Genomic DNA, 20350 nt, shown 5'->3' on the forward strand with positions numbered 1-20350 from the left:
GCCTTTCAGGAGTGATTCGATTCCATCAGGCCAGATGGTCATGTCTCCACGATGCCTGGTGGGCCACATTTTGGATAGCTGGGCTCGCATCTGAACATGTTGTCTTAGCTTCCACTGGGCAACTGTACAGACTTCAACCACGCCTGCTCATCCAGCTTGTCTTTCCACACCACTACCTTTTCTCTTTTCTGGCCGACATCTTGCTTATTCAGCATTACAGGTTTTTCTGTAAAAGGATCTTGTACATGCAGCCCCTCTTTCTTCTTCTAACGCCAGTGTAATACAAGGCCTGGGAAACAATAGTTTCACGGAGCAGAGGTGACAAGGACTGGCCAGTTTTAGGTGAAAACTAAGGCAATGGTCACCGTCTCCCGAAGTATTGGTTGATCGCTTTGTTGTCTGACAGCTATTGGGAAGAAGTAGCTCCATGCTCCTACCACAGCCCAGCAGTGGGCAGAGGAACTTCTCCGCAAGCGAAGTGGTGAGTACCTCCTTCTGACATTGACGTTGGTGCAGGAGTTGGATGGGCTGGGGGAAACCCTGTGTTTTGGGAGTAGGCAAAAAGGTCCAGTGGAGGCTGCTCCAGCGGACCCAGGGCAGTAACTAGATCCCAAAACTATCACCTCTGCCTTTTCAGGTTACCACCGAGGAGAAAGGATGGACTCCAGAACTCGTCGGATCCCGATACTGAAACCACCTCATGGGTGTGAGTTAGCTGGAATATAAACCCAGAGATTTTTTTTAAGTCTTCTATGGTACTGAACCACAACTGTGCCATGTCTAACACAGGAGCCTTTAGCAGCAGACCAAGAGGAATGGCCCATTTATGCCTGGGCTTAAGTGGACATCTACCATCTCACATTTACTATACCTGTCCAGGAAAATTCCAAGCAGTGGTTATTTCTGGAGTACCTTTCTCAGAAGACAAAATAATTTTCCAGACAATTCCCATTGCTACTTGTTTCTCCACAGACCTGCCTCCCACAACACGAAGATGCTGAAGTTGATCTCCAAAAGCCATTAGATCTACGCCCTTTTACTACTACCACAAATGGACTCCAAACAAGATGCTACTGCTCTTGGACAAACCCTTTCTCCTCACATCCTTGGTCAACCATAGCCTCAGAGGCAGAGCGTGCCACTTTCCTGGCCAGGGCATGATGTGCCATCTTAGTGTTGCAACTGCTATGAAGGACCCTTCACTTGAGGCTGACGTTGTGCCGTCTGTGCATCCCGACCCAGCAAACAGCACAAAGACCAGGTCAAGTAAGCGCATTGCCAAGCTGCGTCCCAGCAGCACCACCACTGGAAAGTGGAGCAGGTCCTGGAGCCAAGAGGAGCACAGCTTGGGTGGGCTGTGGTACCACAGATGGGATGACGTCTCTCAGTTGGGCTGTGGAATGGGGTGCTGCTTCTGGTCTCCTTCACCGCTGGTGTTGCTGTCAGCACAGCTGTTGCTGGGACGATGGCAGATTCAAGGATGGAGAGGCCCACCCCAACAGGGGGCTCGTTCCACCATGTCCAGACAGTCTGGAACAGGGACTGTGGACCAAGAGAGAGTTAGTGTGGGAGAAATGGGCTTGGACACAGCAAGAGATGAGCAGCAGCAGATCGTGAACAAGGCCCACGTCCAGAGGTACACAGATCGGCCTGTCACCGTGTACATGGGTGACGAAGAGCCTTCTCCTCCTAACACTTGTTAGTCCTCCTCCAGTTTCCTTCTCAAGGAGCTGGCAGGTGGTTGTAGTGTTTGTTTCTGACTTTGTTCCCTCCTCTATTTCAGTAATAAAGTCCCTAATGTTATAGTTTTACCTGTCTCTGTGTATTGTATTACTGGCCTGAGACTTCAGCCATGCGCTGCGTGCCCCTGCCATTGCGCTCCTTTGCCCAAGACCTTTACGAGCTTGCAAGCCGGGTCTCTTTGTGCTTTCGTGCCTTGAAGGACCCTGTCCTGTAGCGTGCTCCAGGGTGCGAGTAATGTCTCGCGCACGCCGGTAGCGCTGGTTCAGCACAAATCCGTCAGCCCTCCTACTCCACCCCCGTACCAGCATTGCCGTGCAGCTGCCTGGGTGACTGAGCCCGATTCACGTGCGAGTGAACTAAGCGGTAGGCTTTTACCGAAAAAGGAGGTGACGGTACTGCTGCTTTTGGTCACGGGCCATGGTTTGGGTGGTGGTTGTCATGTTTGTTAACTGTGTGTGGGTCGTACAGCGCTGTGCCTTGACTGGTGCGGCAGGTAGGTTGCAAAGTCTGCAAGGAGGGGTGAGGTTTTTCCATCTGATCTCTCCGGCCTCTCCTGCTCGGTTAGGTTTCCTTCCCTCTGTGCTGGCTTTGGTGATGGCCGTTGCTGGGCTCTTACTTCTCCCCACTCACCTTAAAGGTGCTGCTGTACTGGACATACTTAGGCAAGCTTCACTCCCAAAACTGAGGACCTACACATTTTTTGTTGCAGTGATCCTTACCAGTCCCTTTTATGGATCTGCCCTTGCATTCATGAGTGCAAGTTGGATTACCTCTTCCTACAATTTCCGTAACCAGTTCCTTATGAGCACGTATTAGAGCCGTACTTTGGTAGAAAGAAGCAGCTAGTCCTATTTGGGGAATGGGTGCTGGCTCTCCATCATGATACACGTTTCTTTAAAGGCACCTGGGAGACTTCATGGCCTGTGGCTGATACTCTTCCATGGTGCAGGACTCTAGTTGGTGTGTATATAGCATTATTTTCTAAAATCCCGTTCAGGTTTTCTTTGAACATTACAAGTAATTATGTAAAAAAGCAGCATTGAGGATAAGGATCGAATGCGATGTACTGCTGGAAGCAAGCCTGCAGGGGATGCTTGTAACTCAGCCAGGTACAGAGTCCAGATGGTGAAGGACTGCACTTGCCAGGGACATGCCCCTTGTCCAACGTGGTGGCTGTAAACGCTGCTGTGTTTCTGTGTGCTTGCCTTTGGGGTCAGCCGAACAGAGAGAGGAACACTTGCAGTCAGCAAGCAGCTTTTAAAGCTACTGATTATTGTTGTTATTACACATGGAAAACAGAAGGGGGAGAAAAAGAGTTGGAGACCCCCCCCATCTGGAGTTCAGGGGCTGATAAGCCAAAGGACACTTCCTATTCCTTTCTCCCCTTCCCTCACCTTTTCTTCCAGGCAGTCAAGTTTTAACTGTGCTGTTGAGTGTAACAGCAAGGAAGAGGGAGGGAATTATTAATTATACTAATTATATATATATACTATACATATTATATACTAATTAGTCAAAAGGAAAACAAAATGTTGAAGGTTTTAGTGAGTATGATTAAGACAAACGTGAATTTCATGCTCTTTCAGCCTTGATTTTTGGGGACCCATTGACTTTATGTCGGACTTGGAATGAAATCTGGAGGATGGTTTATTGAATTAGACTTTGTTCTGGTGAAGTCAGAAACACATGTGTTTGACAGAACTCTGCCCATCAAACCGCTCAAACGTAAATTAACTCCTAAAATCAGAATTGGCTTGGGCAGGCTGTGAGGCAGGTTGCAGGGAAAACCTGCAGCACAGACCAGAGGATGCTCCCAGCCCAAGGCTCCCAGGCGCAACAGAGATGTAGCTTTTTAAATTTATTTTTGCTTTACGAAATGCCCATGAGCCTGTGGATGTGGAGTGTTGCAGCGATTTTTCCCACGGGATGGATAAAGCTCCGTGTATGTTAACTCCATCCTCAGTATCTCCTTCATTCCGATACGAAATTGATTCCTGCCACCGGAGAAAGTGAGTGCATAAAGAATGGGACATTTTTGCCTGAACTTTCAGATGCTGTTCAGTATAATGGATGAAAACCAAATATACACTGCCAGGCTTGCCTTTGACAAAATACGGCCAATCCTTTCTCTGCTTTTTTTTTTGCCTGCAGCCAAATGGTAGGTAGTTGGCCACGCTGATGCTTAAAATCCTGGAGAGGAGGGGAAACGGAGGATTACTGCTTTTTGCCTTGAAGAATTTGGAGAGGCAGCTGCGACATAAATGATTCTTTTCATTACATTATATTATACTGCTTTCCTGCACATAGTGAGCCTGCTGACCTCGGTTTCTTTGGAAAGCAGGGTTTCCATCCCAGTGTTCCTCTGTGCCAGGAGGAGGAGAAATGCTTGCCCTTACCATTGCCACATAAAAAAAATGCTAAAGCAAGTGATCCCTACGATCTAAGGCTAGATTAAAGTAATTTAGGATATGCTGCAGTACATGGGCAGTCCTTCAATACTCTGCTTTATAACGTGACAGTTACTTTAGTAATACTTTTGTTTGGAAGAAACAGAGTATGTTCTTTTCCCATAACAAACCGAGTTAGAAAGGGAGTCCAGGTAGCCCTTATCCTGGCAGCTGGGATGTATCTTGTTTGAGCAGCACCCTGAGCTGCGCCTTTATCTTCCTGCCATAGACACACTGTAGTAAATGATGTTACACAAGATAGCTGTAGTACTTGAAATAAATACTCCAGTAAAATTCCTACAGCAGAGAGCTCTGGAAAGGGTGGTTGTTGGACACAGGGAGGCATCTCTGCCTTGGCTAAGCTGGGGTCGTCCAATTTTTATTTTCCTATAATAGTAAGAAATGTAGTGTTAAGTGAAAAATGAGATTCTTCTCTAATAGCCTGAATTTAGCAACTCATCCCTAAGTTTGTAATACTCTTCTAATCAGAAGCTGGGAGGATCTGGTAAATCTTGTGCTAATTAATTTGTAAAACTGCAATGAAAAGTGTGCTGAAGGAGAGAAAAAATGAGTAAGGGACCACCTTATGCCCAAGTAGTAAAAGATTGTAGATAGAATAATGTTGTATTATAATAACAGCTCTGCATTAGTAAAAGATAGCGCTGTGCTCTCTTGCTAGCAGCTTAACCTTGCACTGTAAACAAAGAAAAGATAATTAACTGATGGTGTTTGGATTTTTTTCCTTTCCAAGGTTCAGATCATCCACACAGCCTGTCTTACAAACTGGAACTCGGATCAGACCAGGAAATCCCGTCTGACTGGTATCCATTTGCTACTGTCCAGTTCGTCGTTCATGATACCTGTGCCTCAGGAACAGAAGTCAAGTCACTGGGCGTAGAGAGCGATGTGCAGCCCCAGAAACACGTGGTTCAGAAAGCTTTTTACAATTGCCAGGTATTTTCAGGGCTATATTTTCAGTGTTTCCTCCTCTTCTTCCTCCCCTTCTTCCTCCCCACTCCCCCATATGGTATTTGCAAGGCAAATGTGCTTTGTATTCTAAACGTATTTTGCATGCACTTGTGATAATGACTTTGAGCAAAAGAATCATTAAAAAATAATTCCTTGTCTGATCAAAGATGATGCTGAAAAACAGAACTGCAAATGCAGTGTTGTTTTTCCTCAGTTGAGCTATTTTGGGGAGTAGTGGTTTTGAAATCTGTTGGGTCTGGAAATGTTTTGATTCTGTGTCAAAGCTTTTATTCGTGCCGTTGCTGCAGATCACATTTTCAGTGCCCAATTATTTGCTAATTCTACCTGGGGTTTTTTTTGTTTTCTAACTACAGGTTGAAATTGAAAAGAAGTGGATTAGGATTGATGGAGAAGATCCAGATAAGGCTGGCAACTGCCTAGTGCAGTAAAAGAGGACAGGAGGCACCGTCAGAGGATATTAGTAGGAATCAATTTACATAGGAAATTCTATTGTTAGAAGAAGCGCAGTGACCTAGTTTAGGATAAACACGGTCATTGAATTTTTTTCTTTTTTTAGTGCTTTTGGGTTTGATTCTGCAAATGAGTACGGGTTTGACGGGCCTGCGTTCAAGTAAACTTCCTGTCCTGGGAATGGTGGTATGAGTAAGGTCGCCTTGTAAAGGGTTGTAGGATGTGAGCACTTAATTGACTGGCTGTAATATATTATTTTCCTGTTGCGTATCTATGACTTGGGAATGATCTCATACTCCATATTGAAACCTAATGGCACTACTCAGAAGAGTTCATGTCACTTGGACATATAATATCCAGCAATAAAAACTGCCAGAGCACTTATGTGCAGACCAGCATCTGTGTAAGGTCCAGCAGGAGCAATTACATTTTTTAGTGCTGTTTGAAAACCGAAGTCCCCCGTGTTTCTGTTCCCCTCGATATATGTGAACAGAACAAGTCATAATATTATTCTCGACAAGAGCCTCAATTAATGAGTTGGAAACTGGGTGATTTCATTGGTAAAATGGGAAAAGTTCCTCTGCAATAATATTCTTCATTCTTCTGTGGCTGTGAGTGTTTCCTCCCCAGCACTTTATAGGTTCACTCAAAGTAATCTCTTGGGCAAAAAAACATATGGCAGATGTGATTGAAGTTTCTGTGCCAGCATTAGACAAATCTTTCTCACTACGGCAGCAAGTGAGGTAAGGGGCGGATGCTCAGCAGGAGTAAATCAGTCCAGGCCTGTTTCATTTGATGAAGCTTTGAGAATTTACACCAGCGGAGGGTTTTCCCCACAAACTGAGGAAATGGCTGGTTGCTGCCGTTCGCCGTGGGTCTCCTTTAGGATGCAAGTTCCAGATGTTGGCTTGGAAACTGCAGGAGCTGTTGCTTTGAGTAACCTTTAAGACAGAGGGCATGTCTTTCCATGCATGGGAAGGGAGATGTTTTCATGCTTCTGGCTCTAAAGGCAGCATTTTCTGTGGGGAAACAATGCAGGAATAGATTATCGCAAGGGAAGTGAAGCTGTGACGCTTCAGCAGGCAGCTTGAGCTACTAACCTCGTATCAATGTGTTAACTGTGTTTCCAACAAATTATTGGCATTTAGGGAAAGGTTTTAATGCTTCCCCTCAGCCATTATCCCCTTGGTCATTTTCTGCAGGCTGTAATTCCAGGTCTGAAAAAATCTGATAAATTAAAAAAATGCTCCTGATACTTTCTTTTTTTTTTTTTTTGTGCTGCAGTTTTCCTAAAATTATCCTTACTTCAAACTGAAATTAGTGGAGAATAAAAATACAGTAATGCACTAAGGCTCACTTTATATTTTGTCACAGCTTGAAACTGTTTATATGAACACTATGTAAAAATACAGATAAATGTTATTCCCCAAAAGTAGAAATATGTGGGATATGCACTGAGAAAATTACCAGTCTGAGGAAACAGAAGGCCATAATATGAACCTAGTTCATCACAATAAACTTTTCCCCCCATTTGGAAGCTGATAATGAAATAGGTAATAGATTCAATAGTAAGTCCCGAGGGGAGGTTTTTTTTATGGGTATTGCATTGCCAAAGCCCCAAATAGACTATTATGGTATTTTGGCTTCTCTATATATCCCTTTTTATTAGCAGATTATATTATTATAAATCTAAGCAAGCGTTTGAGTGTAGTAGTGATCCGAGTATGTTTCAGCTGTTGCATCCTCCATCCGTGTTTTGACTTAGCACCTTCAAGTCATGTTTGGTTTGTTTTAGTCATATTTAATTTTGGTTTATGTACTTCTCAGCGAACTAAGGGGCACAGTGTACGCTAGGGCAAAACATTTATACTTGGCATCATGGCAGAGCTCTGCAATTTGCTGAAGTCCCTGGTAATACTAGAGCTACGGTATCTATTAACCTCTTTGCTCGGTAAGGTAGAGGAAGCAAAATACGTGTTGCAGATACCTGCACTAACCTTTGTCTGCGGCTGACTTGTTTTGATTGACATTAACACAGCTAATTCAATAGATCTGTTAGCAGTGGTTATTGCGCAAAGCCTGTCTTGCCCAGCTGGCCCCTATTTTTCTATTTTTAAGGGGACAGCCAGGCTGTTCTGGGACTCGTTCACCGCAGGACCCCCATTGGCAGCACTCATTTCCTGGGCATTCGGTACCTGGTGGTGTTACGGGTCCTGCAGAAGCAACGGCTGCTTTTCTTCTATCAGGTGTCTGCTGTATCTCGGGATGTGTTCAAGAAGCCCATGTAGCGTTGAACCCTCAAGAGATGAGCTATTGTTTTGAATGGCCCAAATGACGAACAGCCACGTTACAAGTCTTCTTTCCTGCTAGTGAGTCTGTATTATATCTGGTGTGGTGCAAATGATCATTCAGCCTTACTGAACTCGTTAATGTAAAAACGTCAAGCTACAGCTTTATCTATGTTGCAGACTCTTGGATTTCCATCTGAGGCCGGCAAGACTTGCCATTAACTTTAATCGGAATTGGATCAGGATCACAGAGAATTAATTCCACAGAAATATTGCCACACTGAAAGAAAGTTACTCTGTTTAATGCGTGGCTTTCAGTTTAAACCTGACAATTAGTGCAGCCTAAGGCTGAATAATTACCCTGTTCAGTCTCAAACTGATGTTTGTATGCCTTGCTGTCAGAATATTTAAAAATAGGCTGCAGTTTAATGAAAGAAAGTTTGGGTTGTCTGACTTTTTTTCCCCCCATCAAATTCTAACTTCCTATTCTATTGCAACGTGCTAAAGCAGAAACACCCTGGCTTCCCCTTTCTACTGTTTCTTCTGCGTTCTCTGATGTCCTTTGAGTACAACCCATTGACCAAATATTCTCAGTATTTAAGACTCCTTTGCTAACATTTTCTATGAAGGCTACAGCAGGTGATAGTGAGTAAATGTACTGGCTTTGGTTCTTTAGAAATCTGGGCTATAAGTAGTCTAACTGTAATTTGGGAGGAGAATGGAGACGAGGAACAGTTGCTATAAGCTGTTGTGATGCTCAGTGTCGAGCTAGCAGAAGGGTTGGAGCTTTAAATAACCCATGAGGCGCATTGGCATTGTGCGAGGAACCAGGTTTCGCACGTATCTGATCTCTGCTTGCCCACAGCTAGCGCCTGCAGTCACTGAAATTCTTCCAACTGTTTGGGTCACTTAAGGTGCTGACAATTCGCTAACATTTACTGCAGGGTAGTATTTAGATATTATCTGCGTTTCCTTCACAAAGGACCAGCAGGGTTTGGGATATTTTATATTTTAAACAGAAATCAATGAGAACAGCTATTATCATAGTGGTTTATATAGTTTATAGTATATTTTTATAGTGTTTTTATAGTCCAAAATTCACTTTGCAATATAATAGGAAGTTAGAATTTGATGGGGAGAAAAAAGTCAGACAACCCAAACTTTCTTTCATTAAACTGCAGCCTATTTTTAAATATTCTGACAGCAAGGCATACAAACATCAGTTTGAGACTGAACAGGGTAATTATTCAGCCTTAGGCTGCACTAATTGTCAGGTTTAAACTGAAAGCCACGCATTAAACAGAGTAACTTTCTTTCAGTGCCTTATTTACAGATTGTCGTATTTGCTGAAACCGACAAACTTTATCTTTGCATTCATCTTTCTCATACTAATTGTATTACTGTAGGTAAATGGTACTTGATGTAATTTTGGATTCAAACATCCATTGAAGTCAATGGAAGTCTTTTAACTGACAAAATGGGATCTGCATCAAAGTCTCTAAGAATAAAGGAGAGGCAAAAAAAAAAAGAAGAAAGGAAAAGTGGTAATGGGCAGAAAAAAAACACTGTAGGAGATTCTTGATGCTAGTAAGTAAACAACCTGCAATGCTTGCTTATTCCAAGTAGAAAGGAGCACAAAAGAGAGGAAAAGAGGTGTCATTGAGTGTCAAAGTCGAAGCTTTGCAGTGATTGGGAACGATGGTCTGGCTGCCCCTGTGTAGCAGCTCTCGAGAAATGAGGATGACGGTGCACTCCATTGAACGTGATGCAAGCCGCTGTCATCCTTATGCTCCTTGCTTTTTTTCCTCCAGATTCCGTATTAATTGTCCAAAAGTACTTTATGCCTGAAAATGTGTTTTCACATGTTGCTTTTAGTTGCATTTATTTTACTTGACGGACTTCTTAGCTGCAGTATTGGTGTCCACACCTCTATTTTACGTTTGTCTTTTTGTTGGCTAAACACAGTAACTAACTGCTGCAGTTAGCGTTCTTAGCTATAATTTTGATAACTCTGAAGCACTGCTGTTATTCTTAATGGAAAATATAATTTTATTTGGGTCTTTTGTCAGTATAAGTATAAACAGATCATGCTGATAATCTTGTAATAACATTTTGTAGATTGCATATTGATTAAAAAAATAAAGTTGTATTTCAAACTAGCAGTTTCTTGTCCCCTCACTAGAAATTTATCAAGCTTGTTTTACATTTACTATAATTAACTGGTTGATCAGGTATTGCAGTTTATTAGAAAGAGCAGTTCTACTCTGTGTGTGAGTGGGGGACATCACTTCTTGTCTTACATACAGCTAGTTGCAGAAAGCTGAACGATGCACTATATTCCATTAATGATCATTTATGGCAGGCCCTTTTCCTGCCTTATTTGCATAACAATAGTAAGCCAAAGAATAACTGAGTTTTTTCCCATTGAGTACTTCCTCCGATCTCTCTGGGATATTTGAATATAATGTAGTGACAACTGTTCAAGACTCACACATTTCAAAGTCTGGTCTTGAAAGGAGCTGTTACTAGGGAAATAGTGAAACCTCTGTGGGGAAATATGGGAATAAGGCAGAGGTTTGTGGGGCAGCATTCAAAGAATGGGCTTAAAGTATAAAATAACCATGCCGCTTGTCCTATGCTGCTGTCTCTGTAGCAAACCAGTCGGCTATTCTGGGAAACACTGGGAAATACAGTTAACATCCATTTTCACTTCATTGGTGTTCTATCCCTCAGTGAGCACCTGCAAATGGAAAGCAGGTGTCTAGCAGAAGTATAGTACCCTTCTAGAGCTTAAACAGTTTGCAATGTTTAAAAGTATCAATGAACAATATGATTCAGGTACATGAAAAAGTGAGATGGTAAAATACTAGAATACAAGTAAAAACATGAAAACATGTATTTTTGGGACAGTTTCCTAGTATGTGCTATGCCTAGTATGTGCTATTTTATAGCCCTGTTCTTTTCTTAGTAAAAACAACCCGTAATTTTTTACAATAACAATCATAACATGTTGTAAGTGATGTTCATGCTCCCTGCTCAGTTCTTACTGATAGAAATAAAAGAAAAAGCATCGGCTCAAATTCTGCTTTGCTGTCCCACAAAACCCAGCGTGATTAGGTATTTCTGGTTGTGGGTAGGTCTAGCGTTACATTGCATTGTGATGGCTTTTTTGCTTTAATATTGAATAACTTTCACTTCTATTTCCATATTCAACAGTAAAAGTCTGAGGGGAAAAAAATCTGAAGTGGGGACATGCTGGGAGTGGAAAGGACCCACGATGAGTGACCGGTGGTGGAGGCAAGAGGGAGGAGACAGCGGGAGCAGGGAGTTGGCAGAAGGAAAGGGCAGCAGGCAGAGCTTGTTTGCCAGGGCTAAGGAGAACTGCTGCCTCTCCAAGTCAAGGGGAAAAGTTTACCTATAGAAGGGATTGAAATAGAAAAGCAGTGAGGAACCCATGCAGAGAAGTGCCTTCAAGGGAAGGGATTGAGAACGAAGTTGCAAGTAGCTGCAGGGGGAAAAATGCTCTCCTGGGGTGGGGAGGAGTTGGGAGCAGCTGAAGAAGGGTGGACATGGGTAGAGCCACCGGAGACAAGTAAGGTGGCTGTGAGACTGATGGGGCCCAGTGAGGGGTGCCCTACCCGAACAAGCCAAGTTGGTGCCTGCTTGTGGCGTGCCACAGCTCAGGGCCGCTGGCCCTGCTTTCTTGTAGTACTTGCTGCCATTACGCGCTGAGCAGAACTTGCTCAATCTGTCTTGAGCATCCCTGCATCACAGCTGTACAGCTGTTGGTAATGGTAACCTATCTTCCTGGACAGGAGGATCTTGCTTATGTAAGGGACCAATGACATAGTCATGCTATAGGAGATGCAATGAAAATATCAAATAAAACCCAGCAGTGGAACAGGGAAGATTTAAAGCAAGAACGTATTACCTTGATGATACCCAGAGGTAAGCTATGCTGTAACCTTGTTGGACTGCTCTCCGGAGAGGAACCTTCGTCTCTCAAGTCATCTGTAATGTTGAGTAGATTTTACGGTCTAAATGTAAGTACTGACACCAGGATTTAGATGACTGTTCATCTGAAATGGAGGGAGCCATCCACTGCCTGGAGAGAAAAGGTGAAAGCCCCTTTTTAGTCCCCTTCACGGAAAGCCACAGCATGCTAATGGAAACTGTTTCCATAGAGCCACGGGAACAAGTTACTGACTATTTTTGCTGCTCATTGTGCGGTTAATATTGTCAAAAGGGGTGTGCAGTCGATCTACTCAAAAGTAGAGTTGGGAAAAAAAAAAGAAGAGTGAAAAGGTGTGTACAGTCAAGTATCAGGACAGCGGGAGCCCAACCACGTTTGCTCAGAAAGGGAAGCTGAGGAAGATGACCTTGAGCAAATACTGGGATCCTCACATAAACGCTCCCGAGACCCAGTATGGCAATGCAGGTTAGTCTCCATACATCTGAGTCATTCTTTAGTAGAGTTAAACTGGTATCAATTAGGCAGTAAAAAGGAGAACCTGACTGCTAAGCTGTGCTTCAACCTGTCTCTCAAAGTCACTTACCGGGTGATTTTAGTGGTATGGTTGGTGCTGCAAAACCCACTGCTAGTGAAGGGGGCTACTGCGGTCGCTCAGCTTTATTCCTCTCCAAATTGCCAAATGCAAAGTTAGAGCAAATTGGCCTTGACCAAAACATGCTGCTCTGCTCTTATTTAACTTCGCACTAAAACTGCTGGACTTCAGCAATCGTCTGCTCGACTATGAACTTCCAGCAGCTAATTCAGCTAAGGAGGAATGACGTCTCCGGCATTTACCCTCCTGCTGCACCCTGCCTCTGCGTGGTTCTGCACCCCGGCAGCTAGTCCCGCTCCCCTGGAGCCGGGGAGCCCAGGGATAAGTGGCGATTACAGACAGGTGAGGAGGGGGTGGGATTTCAGCCACTGATGAAGGGGGGTAAAACAAGATGGCAGGGAAGGGGCTTAGAGAGCGATGAAGGCAAAGGCAGTAGACAAACGGGGAGGGAGCTGGACTGGGGCTTTTCTTGGGGACGCAGGGCAGGAGGTTGGGGTTTCTCTGGAGAAAGAGGGTGCTATAAACATCTGTACGTCATACCCGGGGAAACAAGACAGGCAGCAAAGGAGGGGAGGGAACAGGAGACAAGCGCTGAGCTGGGCACCAGCCGGAACGTGGTAGAAAGCAAGGACAAGAATAAGGACAGTGAAATGGCTGGTGGCTGCTATTTCCCTCTGAGGCTTTCTCTCCACAGAAGGCATACGTATCAGGGTGAGTATTTAGGAGAGGCAAGGCTTATTTCATCCTTAATTAGGCTTACTCATACTACACAAGTCTCTGGGCTTATCAAGGAGCTGAGATACACAGTACTATTCAAGTGTATTCAATCCATCAGGACTGACATTTTTATATAGCCGTTTGTACAGGTCAGAGCCCTTCTTATGCCACCCAACGTCCTGCAAATTTGTCATTAAATTGAATTAAGGGACAGCTCTTTGCACAGTTCCTCTGATAAAGTGGTTTAAACCAGGTAAAAAAGGAGAGGCCCTTGAAGAAACAGGAGTCGCACATGATAAATGAAAGAGGAACAAATCACAGGTCCCAGTGTTATCTGTCTTGGAACTCCGACGGAAATGATGGAGCTTATAACAAAATCACGCTGTTAATAAAATTGGTTATGAGACTGGAGTGCTATATATCTATGAGTCAACAGCTGAAAACAAAGGGAATATGTTAGAGAATATCTTTAAAATGAAATTACAGTTCTGCCCATGTCAATCCACCCGGATGCTGCAACCGGTTTCTCCTAAGAATGATGACTTTTACTTGGAAAGAACAGCAAGATGGTATTTGTAAAATATGCCTTGAGAAAGAATTCTGCAGTCCTGCGGTTGAGTAGCTGTGGTCCTCTACAGCAGCAATGCTGGCTTTAAACAGAAGAGGGCATTCATTACCAAGCATCTGAGTTTGCTGAGGGTTCTCCGTTTCTAGAGGGAAGGCATTTGAAAATGGTAATTTTTTTTTAATGATTAATAAAGGTTCATCATCCAAAAATAAATCTTCTCTAGACATCATGTACCAAGAGGAGTATAAATAATTACAAATTAAAACCTGTCCAGTAAACGAATGTTTGAGGTGCCCTTAAGCAGCACTATCCCAAATGCTGACAAAAAACCTGAAAAATCAGGAGGGTTTGAACAGCATGCTAATCTTCTCGATAGCCTGACTTCTAAAACTCTTGTGAGCTGTTAAAGAGACCGCAACGGGGAGAGCTGGATCGGAAGCTGAACCAAGACTGACGAAACCTGGATGCTGTTCCCGACTGCCATGTGTGAGCTTGGGCAAGGTATCTGGTGTGTCTATGCCTCAGTTTCTTCTCTTAAAAGCGGGGTTAAATGTTAACAAAACCCGTAAGCGTGAAAATCACTACAGGGTTGCACTTTATACTGCAATTATACTGATATACTGCAGTGTATACTGCATATATGCTGATTAGGTTGAGATCACCAATATCAAAGCTAGCCAGTTAGTATGAGTAATGCTATTCACAGATATTTTTATATTTTTTTCTTGCTCAGAGTTGATCTAGTTTTTTCAGTGTATACAGGCTTTCTCGTGCTGTTCAGTGGATACACTGCTTGCAGAGCTTGGATGAAAAGACATGTTCTCTAGGAATTTGTAAAAGACCTCAGATGACAGTGTAAGTGCCCTGGTTAGCAGGAAGCGCCTGCTGCAACCTCCCTGTGCAGCTTGGAAAGTTGTATTCCCGTTCCCAGTTTTTACTTTCTCCCCAGCGATAGCTGCGTACCATCAGTAGGCTTAGTCTGCTGTCCCTTGCATGAAGGGAGCTGACACGTTGACCTCGGTGACGGAGCTTTGGTATTCACCGGCAATACAAAGGGTATAATTTACAACACAGCGGGTACGCCCCCAGTGCCTTGTGCTGGTGGGATGCGCTAGGTATGTGCAAATACAGACACCTGTCAGCCTGAAGTGCAGGTGAAGATCATTTGCTTTGGTCTGCATATTTTTGGACATAGCCAAAGTAACTCGACCACTATCTGACACAGCCGAGTAGTCCTTTGGTATCAAGCTCCCCAACCTCTCTTTCTTTTTGAAGTTAGGCATAGTAATTGTGCCAATTTCAAGGCACTTTGTAATCCCTAGATAAACAAAGGGTGGCAGAAAGCAGGGAACTCATTTATAAATCTTCTTTCTGCACTTCCACTTTTTCTGAAGCTGCTGTACGGTATGCTGGCAGATAGATGGCTCTGCATCAGGTTTATCCGTCTCATGAATAAGTCGCAGCCAGCTGCAGGATCATCATCTGCAACCTTCAGGGCCCAGTGAGATCCTAAAGGCTGCAACTTCTTCCCACTATCTCTGCTAACACGACAGGACTAACCAGACAGGAGAAGAATAATGATGGTCTTGGTATGCACTATCCCAGACAATTTCAAATGAGCACTGTGATTTAAAAAAAATATGGTTTATTATTTAAATTATTCTATAAGCAAAGCAACATGTCTCGCCTTTTCCTCGTGATGATGCACAGCATACAGAACAGCTGAGTATGCAACTGCCATTTAATTCAAGACCCAGACAGTGTCATAAAACATATTTTATTGCAGAGCAAAATTACTTCAATAGCAAATTACATTTGTCTCACTCGTGAAAATGCAACTTACAATATTATTATGGATGTTGCTTCTTTTTTTTTGTTAGTCTTGCTATATAATTATAAAGGGTCTGTCAGTATTTTCATTAAAATCTTTTCATTTTTCAGGATGTGTAAGTCAGCCTTAAAAATTAAACCTTAATGGGTGAGTCTCCTCTTCACAAGCCAAATAGCACTATAACTACATAGTGACCTAAAAATGGAAAAAGAAAGGAAAAAGAGAAGATGGTGATTCTAGGTTCTCATGATCATCAGGGGAACACCAATCCATGTACGGACAGGTGGTGTATGAAGACCCAAGCATATATTCTCCTACATGTATGAGATTAATGAATATTTTTCCAGATGAGTAGCTGCTAAATTGGTACATCTCTGTATTAACGTATGAACAGATTGCTGCAAATGTAAGCAATAATTTGAGTAGTTGTACCAGATTGCTGCTACTTAACCGGTAGCTTGAGCTATCTCCCTGTTTATGAGGTAATAATGACTTCAGAGTTTATTAGAACAAAATCCTATGCTTTTCTAGCCTGCTTTCCTAGGTATATTTTTGCACTACGGGGCAACTGTGGTTCTCCAGACAAAGCCTCCTTTCCCCCATGCTCACAAGCTGAAGTTTCAGGCCCGGGCTCAGGGTCCCAACTGCAAACCGGGCCCCTCTGGGCAGCGGCCGGACCCTCTGTCTGGTCTCAGGAGCTGAAAGAAGAAACCCGGCTTCAGTACCCAGCGCTCCGTCACGCCCCAGCGTGTGGCACTGCATGGGGTCCTCCAGGGATAGGGAGGAAAACAGGGAGCCCACCAGGGGAAGGCGGGGTAGGGCCCGGGCGGGGCCGGCGGCGGGCAGGCCGCGTCGCCGTGGCAAAGGCGCCTTAAGGCGGGAGGGCGGGGTAATGGCGGCCGCCGCCATGGCTCACGCTAACCCCGTGGTGAGGGGCTGCGGCGGCGGCGACGCCGGGCCGGGTCGGGTCCCGACCCCGCGGCGCGGAGCCGGGCTTGGGGGCTGCGAACGGCTCGGCGGGGTCTGGTTGTTCCTCCGCGCGGGAGGGAGGGGATGGAGCCGGGCGAGGGCCGGGGACATCGCCTCCCCCTCCCCGGGCCCGGCGGGAGGCGGTGCCGCCCCGCCGAGTCCCCGGGAGGAGCCCTGGGAGCGGCTTGCCGTTTTCGTGGCGCGGGAAGGCCAGGGGTGACTTCGAATGCCATTATTTTGGGGGGCGGGGGTGTTAAAAAAAGCGTTTTGTGGGGAGAAGCATCGTGGCAGGGGTTGGTGTGAGCCACTCTGTAGCTCCGGGGTGCGGAGGGACGCTGTGCAGGCTTCGTGGTGCCAGGGAGAAAGGTGGCGGCTTTGAGTCCCTTCCGGCTTTCACCTGCTGCCGCCTCTCCTTACCTGGGACCTCAGAAGGTCCTTCAGGCGACAGGAGTCCCCGGGAAGCCCTGGAGGCTTCGCTTTGAGACGTGCTTGTGGCTTTGCTGGCATGAGGTGTTGATCACAACCCATTTTCCAAAGAAAACCGCAGTTTCTTAGGACATTTTCCAAAGAAAACCGGAGTTTCTTTCAGACATGGCGCTGGGCGTTCCTGTTACGGATGGACCGGTTCTGGCAAAGGAGCGCCTGTGTGCAGAGGGATGAAACTGGAGTGCAGTAATGTCTGCACTGTAACCGTTTTTCTCTAATTTGGAAACATGTAGTGCTTGAACTTTACAGTTGCTATGTACACTTTTTATATAGCATAATAAATATTTGTTCTTACTGTAAAACTCTGCTTAATGCAATGTAGCTTGGCAATCCTGGGGAGAGGAATAGGCCCGTTGAAAGATTTAAATTCAGTTTCTCTTCTGGATTAACAATGAAGGCAAAGCATTTGACATGTGGGCTAGACAACATCTTTTTAGTGTAGTGGTCCAAGAGTCAATTTTTTTTTTCTCCTCATCTTCCTAGTATTCTGAAATGTTCTGGGGGATTTCTTGGAAATCTTTAACCTCCCATAAGAAACCATACATTAGTATGGTTATTTTAAAGTAGTGCTGTGTTGTGCTGATAGCTTTTTGCAAAAAGTGTAACTTGTTACTTCTTCATAACTTCTAGGTTTTTTTAAAACATTGTTTATTGTCTGCAGCTTTGAACAACTTTAGAGCAGTAGAACATTAATTTGATGTTAAGTTAGAAAAATATAAATTACTGTCCTGGAATCTTAACTTCTAAGGCTTCCTAAAAATCTCCACTTCATCTTTCACCTTGTGTAGACTATTCTGGTGGTAATGATAGTCAAGATTAATAAGCTTTAAATTGCTAAAAGCATCGGAATGGATGCATTTTAAAGCTTATGTGTGTCTATTGTCCAGGTCTGACTGTTGGATTAGGATTTAATCACTGACATGGGCAGAAGAAGGAGTAAAATGTTGTGTTGGAGTCCTATTGTAATATAAGATGAATGATATGTATTGATAATTGCAGTGTTGAAATTTCCATAGCTAAACTACTATGCAGCATCAGACTATTACCACAAAGAAAAAAAAAATCTGTCGTTTCTTGCAGGTTACTTACATTATGCTTCTGATAGAATTGGCACATCTCATTTTTAGTAGCTTGTATTGTTGGTTGGTCTTTAAGTTAGGGGTGATAACACTAAGCGGTAAGTGTCAGTTTTAAACTAACATTTTAGACATGCTTGTTAGAAAATACAGCACAGCAATTGTTTTTGTAATGTCTCTACGATTTTCTTAAGCATTTCTGTAGCCTGCAGAAACCAATAATTTGAAGCCTGAATCCAGTATTTTTCCAGGGATGTCTGTTCCCAGGAATGTCAGATTTAAAAGAATGAGTGGACTTGCAGACCTTTGCACTTGACACAGTATTGAGTTTATTACACTGATCTCTTCATGCTGTTCACTTTGTTACAGGAGTTTCTGCAGCGAGATTAGACTTTGTGCTATCATTTCAAATGACTTAATGTTCATCTTAACTTGAAAATATTTTGGGTTTTTTTTATGTAGCCTAAACTATACAAGTCCATTATCGAAGATGTGATTGAAGGTGTGCGGCAACTCTTTGCAGAAGAGGGTTTAGAGGAACAGGTTCTGAAAGACTTGAAGCAGGTTTGTTGGGTTCCCCTGCATTAATAGAAGTTGTGTATTTTTTGTCTTTTGAGATGATGTACCTGTCCATTTCTTTGCCCTCCAAAACATGCAAACTTTTGCCCTAATTTAGAGTTACAGTTATCCTGCGAATGGTTTATTGGGCTGCTGGAAGTCAGAATTCAGCAGTGATTGTTACCATGTTTATTGGATAGAATCAGTCAGTTTACTCTTGGAAAAACTAGTAATACCTGATTATAATTTTAGATGTGGGTTATTTTTAAAACTGGTATCTGATGACCTTATCTTTCTGCAGCTTTGGGAAACCAAGGTGATGCAGTCTAAAGCAACAGAAGGCTTCTTCAGACATAGCCACCATTCTCCACAGTTTACCCTGCAGTTGCCGCACAATTTTCACCGCGTTCTGCAGGCTTCAGCAGGTCAGATGTTGTTGAACACAACAGATGCAATTTAAGAACAGCTCAGGGATTCAAGAATCTTTTTGGGAGACTTGAAGGTGCTGCAATAATCTTGGTTTGAGATGCTTATGTATATATCTAGCATGATGGGGAACAGTAATTATTTGAAAACAGAATTTGACCAATAAAGGACGAATTAAACTTTGATAAACCAATGCAATTATTTCTACATGCTTTTGATCTGCTGCTTATTTCCAGTAGCAAAATGTGAAGAGAATTTTAGCCTTCTTGCTGGCAGTCCAGAAGTGTAGCCCTTCAATTGCAAACTACCAGTAGGGTTAAGCTTTCACTTGCTTTTTTAATGTGTGGCATGATGTGTGCTGAGGTTATATGGCATGTTTGTGCCATGCAGCTCTGCTGTTATGTTGGAGTTTAATCTCGTTCTGCGCTTGTTAAAATGTAAGGCCTTGCTCAAACAGAAGAGTGGGAGTTTTGGGGGAGATTTTTGGTTTGTCTTTCAGTTAGTTTTCCTAAAAGCAGCCTTCCCGTTGCACGGAAGTACTTGACTTTCACACAGACCCTCACATCAGGACCTATTCTTCTCAGTTAAATCCAGCTGACCACTGTGGTAATGTTATGGTACAGCGTAATGCTCAGCTGCGGCCTCTCCCAATGTGAGAGGCCATTAGGACCTTTCCCCACAAAGGACAAAAACCATATGAGATGATTTAATGAAAATCTGTGTCGTAGTGCACTTCAAGGTTGGGCAGGCAGTCTTCATCGGTTTTTTTACAATCTTGATAGTTGAATGGACTGGTTTTGGAGACAGATGGTTTATTTATTCCATGTGGTTAAAGGGAATATGCTTTTGGGTTTGTTTGCTATTGGAGGCTTTATCTTTAATGAGCTTTACCTTGTTACTCCTAACTTTTGCAAGGGCAATACTGAGGCAAAACAATCTGTTGAAGCCAGTGAACTTTTTTTTTTTAAAATGGGATTTGAATTGTTCTATGGCTAGAGATTTTCAAAGTACTTAGGGCTACCTAAATTGTTTGTTTCTTGAAGCCTGTGAAAGTTTTCCCTTTGGCTTATCTTCTCCCACTGAAGTCAGTATTTGAGTGCTTTTGAAAATCCCACCCTATGTTCCTACTATCAGCACCATTGGATTTGCTCTGGTGCAGAAAGATACTTGCACATTTTCCTCACGTTGGCAAGGCAGTGCATTTTACCTATATGTTCTTGGTCATGTTAAAACGGT

The 20350-nt window shown here is 43.6% G+C and overlaps 1 protein-coding gene across 2 annotated transcripts in view; it reads left to right on the top strand.

Annotated features, from left to right (window-relative positions):
* Positions 1-20350, top strand: part of STON1 (stonin 1) — a 35949-nt gene that overhangs the window by 5791 nt on the left and 9808 nt on the right. The window contains exons 2-4 of one of the 2 annotated variants that reach the window (XM_075147338.1): positions 4942-5144; positions 18593-18694; positions 18990-19113. In XM_075147338.1, the coding sequence (XP_075003439.1) occupies positions 4942-5144; positions 18593-18694; positions 18990-19113 (429 nt within the window). Of the gene's footprint in view, positions 1-4941; positions 5145-5533; positions 10078-18592; positions 18695-18989; positions 19114-20350 lie in introns of those variants that run through there. The other variant, XM_075147337.1, reaches the window with a different exon arrangement.

This window comes from Calonectris borealis, chromosome 3 (assembly GCF_964195595.1).
Source record: "Calonectris borealis chromosome 3, bCalBor7.hap1.2, whole genome shotgun sequence".
NCBI lineage: Eukaryota > Metazoa > Chordata > Aves > Procellariiformes > Procellariidae > Calonectris > Calonectris borealis.